At 40.1% G+C, this 4,640-nt stretch overlaps 2 protein-coding genes across 2 annotated transcripts in view; both read left to right on the forward strand.

Moving 5' to 3' along the window:
- The window catches only part of LOC115281209 (putative protein ZNF720), an 8,792-nt gene extending 7,921 nt beyond the window's left edge, over window positions 1–871 (forward strand). The window contains exons 2-3 of the mRNA XM_029926544.1: window positions 134–260; window positions 741–871. Of these exons, the coding sequence (XP_029782404.1) occupies window positions 134–260; window positions 741–850 (237 nt within the window). The 3' untranslated portion in view covers window positions 851–871. The remainder of the gene's footprint in view (window positions 1–133; window positions 261–740) is intronic.
- LOC115281185 (zinc finger protein 850-like) overlaps window positions 1–4,640 on the forward strand; it is a 53,323-nt gene that overhangs the window by 48,496 nt on the left and 187 nt on the right. Inside the window, exon 3 of the mRNA XM_029926514.1 lies at window positions 3,484–4,634. Coding sequence (XP_029782374.1) covers window positions 3,484–4,634 — 1,151 coding nt within the window. The remainder of the gene's footprint in view (window positions 1–3,483; window positions 4,635–4,640) is intronic.

Below are 4,640 nucleotides of genomic sequence, written 5' to 3' on the forward strand. Positions count from 1 at the left end.
CCGTGAGCACAGGCAGGTAAGCAGTGAAGATCAGGTCGTGGGGTCCAGCTGGTGACATTATCTCCCTCTTGCATTGTAGGTCCCATTAGGACCTCCACCTGTGTCCACTTGGTAACTGGGGTATTTGTTGCAGGGACTGCTGACCTTCAGGGATGTGGCCATAGAATTCTCCCAGGAGGAGTGGGGATGCCTGAGCCACAGCCAGCGGGAACTGTACAGGGATGTGATGTTAGAGAACTACGGACACCTGCTCTTCCTGGGTGAGGATCACTCCCTCTCGATTTCCCAGACCACACTCAGGGGTTTCGTTCCTTCCTTTGAAGACTGTCTCTTTGCATGACTGGGATTGAAATCCCTCCAGTAAGGGGAAGAAGTAGGGGTTTGTAGACATAGAGAAAATCTTCATGATGCTTCCTTTCAGGCGAGTTTTCCCTTCCTTAGAGAAACATCATCATCTCTTAGATTAATGGCAATTCTAAACATCGAGTGGCATAAAATAGTATTTCCATCTTCAATATGAATTTCTACTCATAGTGGTAGTTGTAATATTCTTAAGTGAAGGTCAGCATGTGAACTTTGGAAATCCGTCTTGAGTGTTCTAAAGGGGCTGTTGGGTAACAGCATTTGGGAATGATTTTCCAGAATTCTAGAATGTCTGCTTTTCTATACTGAGTCCAATACTAGGTTGAAAGGTAGAATCTCTGGCAATAATCTTTTTTTTTTTTTTTTTTAACAAATAGATCTTGTTGTGTTAAAGCCGGACCTGGTCACCTTTTTGGAACGAAAGCGGGAGCTATGGGATGTGAAGAGAAAGGAAACCGTAGCCTCATACCCAGGTAGGTGGGAATGAATGATGCAGCAGATGACAGAGGTGACGTCCCAATGTGAAGGATGTAGACAGACCTTAAAATGTGGTTTGAGCAGCCCTTGTTGAATGGAAATTAGTTTGAGAAACCTAGTTTCATCTCTCTTTCTCTCATAGAGGGACATCTGCTTTCCAACACATCACACTCTCACAATCTCTAAGGATTCTCCTTCAGTTCCACTTAAAAGTCCTTCACATCCACAGTGCGGGCCTTCATCATCTGAATGGTTTTCCATTTCTTTGAGGGTTTTGGGAAATCTCTGTATTTCTGAGGAAGTCTATATTAATTCATTTTTGAGTGTTTACCTTGAGTGACAAGTGTGTCAGGGTAGTGTTAGGCATATTGTCGTTTGGTGCAGAAATCCCAGCCACACTGGGGACAAATACCATGTATTATTTAGTTTATACTTTCCAGTATTTTATCTTAATCATACAAAATGAGAATCACTAATCTCATCAGATAATAAAGCACCTCCCTAAAACAGGAAAACATAACCCTTTATTTCAGTTCAGATGTTCAGGTTTTAGGGCACATGAGTGGATCTGTTGGTAAAGCATCTGACTTCATTTGACGTCATGATCTCACAGTCAGTGAGTCTCTGTCCCGCACAGGCCTCTGTGGTGACTGCACAGAGTAAGCTCGGAATTCTGTCTCTCTCTGTCCCTCTCTGCTCCTCCCCTCTTGTATTATATCTTTCTCAAAATAAAAAATAAACTTGAAAAAGGTAAGATAAGTTTAATTTCTGATGTTATTGACTAAAATAAGAAATTTCCACTCTATATGCTCCATTCCTGAATGCTGAAATAATTTAAAGTGTCTATTGTTGAACTAGAATTTCTACATAAGTTAATGTCACAGGGGAGTATAGCATTTAGAATTCAAAACTTGCAGCCTATAATAGAGTCTCAATGGTTACATTGTTTATTAATATTTTAATCATTCTATAATTTTTGTTTTGTGTAATATGAAGCTCCTATGATTTTTGTCATACAGGTTTTCACTTTCTGAGTAGTTACATATGATTTTACATTTTATTTTATAAAAATTTTTAAAATTTTTGCAATGTTTCTTTTTGAGAGAGAGAAAGCAAAGGCGGACAGAAAGTGAGGTAGACACAGAATCTTTAGCAGACTCTGGGCTCTGAGCTGTGAGAACAGAGTCCAATCCAAGGCCCCAACTCACAGACTACGAAATTGTGGCCTGAGGTGAAGCCGAACGCTAAACTTAATGAGCCACCTATGATACCCTGTAGCTGTAATCCTCGGCTCTGACTGGGCACCCTTGAAAAAAGGCACTTTTTGAATTACTGGCATGTATTTATGGACATGACAATTGTACCATATATTTCTTAAGATCAACCCTGGAAAGCTCTACTGAAAACCCTTATGAACTAAGCACTTAAAAGACATTATTATCCAGAATTAAAAGAATAACCCATTTTTTAGAATCAAGAAAGCAAAAAATTTTCATTTCTTTTAGTGTTTTTTTTCCCGCATGGATGTTTCGAGAAGGAGACAGAGAGATGGAGGAGAGGCAAAAAGACATAAAAGAATTCCAAGTAGTCTCAGCAGTGTCAGTGGAGAGCAGGATGTGGAGCTGAAACAGAAAAAAACATGAGACGATGAACTAAGCTGAAACTAAGAGTTCGATGTTCAACCCTTGGAGCCATTCAGGAACCCTCAAACCTTTCATTTCTAAACAAACAAACACCATCAAATTGTAAACTATATCAATAATAACATTATAAAAAATTTACTAGGGATTAAATTCAGACATAATCCGAGTAATATGGAAAAACAAATGATTTAGGGTGCCTGTGTGGCTCAATCAGTTAAGTTTCAGACTCCAGATCAGGTCATGATCTCACAGTTTGTGGGCTCGAGGCCCCCATCAGGCTCGGTGTTGACAGCTCAGAGCTTGGAACCTGCCTCGGACTCCGTGTCTCCCTGTCTCTCTGCCTCTCCTTCTCTCATGGTCTCTCTCCCTCCCTCAAAAATTAAATAGATATTAAAGAAGGTAAAAATTAAACAAAAAAGATGAAGAATAAATGATTTCTTTTTCCTGAAGTAGTTTTTTGTTTCTGTTTTGTGTGTAAGAAATTTTAATTGGATTCATCTGAATGTAGAAATTGGAATGATTTTACTTTTATTCCTTACATTTCAGTAGTATCTTCAAATGCTAACGTGAGACTTCCTTCAAAAATATTCATAGAAACTTCTTTTCAAAATGTGTCAGAGGAAAGATATAAACATAGTTCCCTTGAGAATGGACACTTCGTGACGGACTGGAACAAGGATCGGGAGAGTGAAGGACATCAAAGACATCTGGGGACTCCTTTTCCAGAGAACGATTATGAATGTAATAAAAATGGGGAGGTCTCTCATCAAAGCACCAACCTTATTACACATAAGAGCATACATTTGGGAGAGAAGCCTTCTAAATATAATGAATGTGGGAAAATACTAAGCCAGTCACTTCACGTTGGTGATCAAAAGAGGATTCATGTGGGAAATAACCCATACACGTGCAATGTACCTGGGAACATGCTTAGTCATTCATCAAGACTACATATAAACAAGACAATCCATACTGGACAGAAGGGTTACATTTGTAAGGCGTGTGGGAAAGCCTTCAACGGCCACTCAGCACCAATTCAACATCAACGAGTGCACACTGGAGACAACCCTTACAAATGTGAAGAATGTGGTAAAACTTATAATTATGGCTCATTAGTAAATGGACATAGACCAATTGGTATGGGAGAGAAACCATACACGCATAAAAAATGTGGGATGACCTTTACCCAATACTCACCTCTTACTGAACATCGACAAATCTATACTGGAGAGAAACCTTACCAATGTCAAGAATGTGGCAAAGCCTTTCACCGGCCTTCAGTCCTTAATCACCATCACCGAATCCATACTGGAGAGAAACCTTACCAATGTCAAGAATGTGGCAAGGCCTTTACCCACCCCTCAAACCTTACTAAACATCACAAAATCCATACTGGAGAAAAACCTTACCAATGTAAACAATGTGGCAAGACCTTTTCCCAGCACTCATGCCTTATTAAACATCACAGAATCCATACTGGAGAGAAACCTTACCAATGTCAAGAATGTGGCAAGGCCTTTACCCACCCCTCATACCTTACTAAACATTACAAAATCCATACAGGAGAGAAACCTTACCAATGTCAAGAATGTGGCAAGGCCTTTACCCATTCCTCAGACCTTTCCAAACATCACAGAATACATACTGTAGAGAAAGCTTATGAATGTCAAGAATGTGGCAAGGCCTTTACCCAACTCTCAAACCTTAATCAACATCACAGAATCCATACTGGAGAGAAACCTTACCAATGTCAAGAATGTGGCAAGGCCTTTACCCATTCCTCAGACCTTATCAAACATCACCGAATCCATACTGGAGAGAAACCTTATCAATGTCAAGAATGTGGCAAGGCCTTTCATTGGCCCTCAGAACTTAATCAACATCACCGAACACATACTGGAGAGAAACCTTACCAATGTAACGAATGTGCCAAGGCCTTTAAGTCATCCCGGGTCCTTAATCAACATCTCCGAATCCATACTGGAGAGAAACCTTACCAATGTCAAGAATGTGGCAAGGCCTTTACCCATTCCTCAGACCTTTCCAAACATCACCGAATCCATACTGGAGAGAAACCTTACCAATGTCAAGAATGTGGCAAGGCCTTTACCCATTCCTCAGACCTTTCCAAACATCACAGAATACATACTGTAGAGA

The sequence above is a fragment of the Suricata suricatta genome, chromosome 16 (assembly GCF_006229205.1).
Source record: "Suricata suricatta isolate VVHF042 chromosome 16, meerkat_22Aug2017_6uvM2_HiC, whole genome shotgun sequence".
NCBI lineage: Eukaryota > Metazoa > Chordata > Mammalia > Carnivora > Herpestidae > Suricata > Suricata suricatta.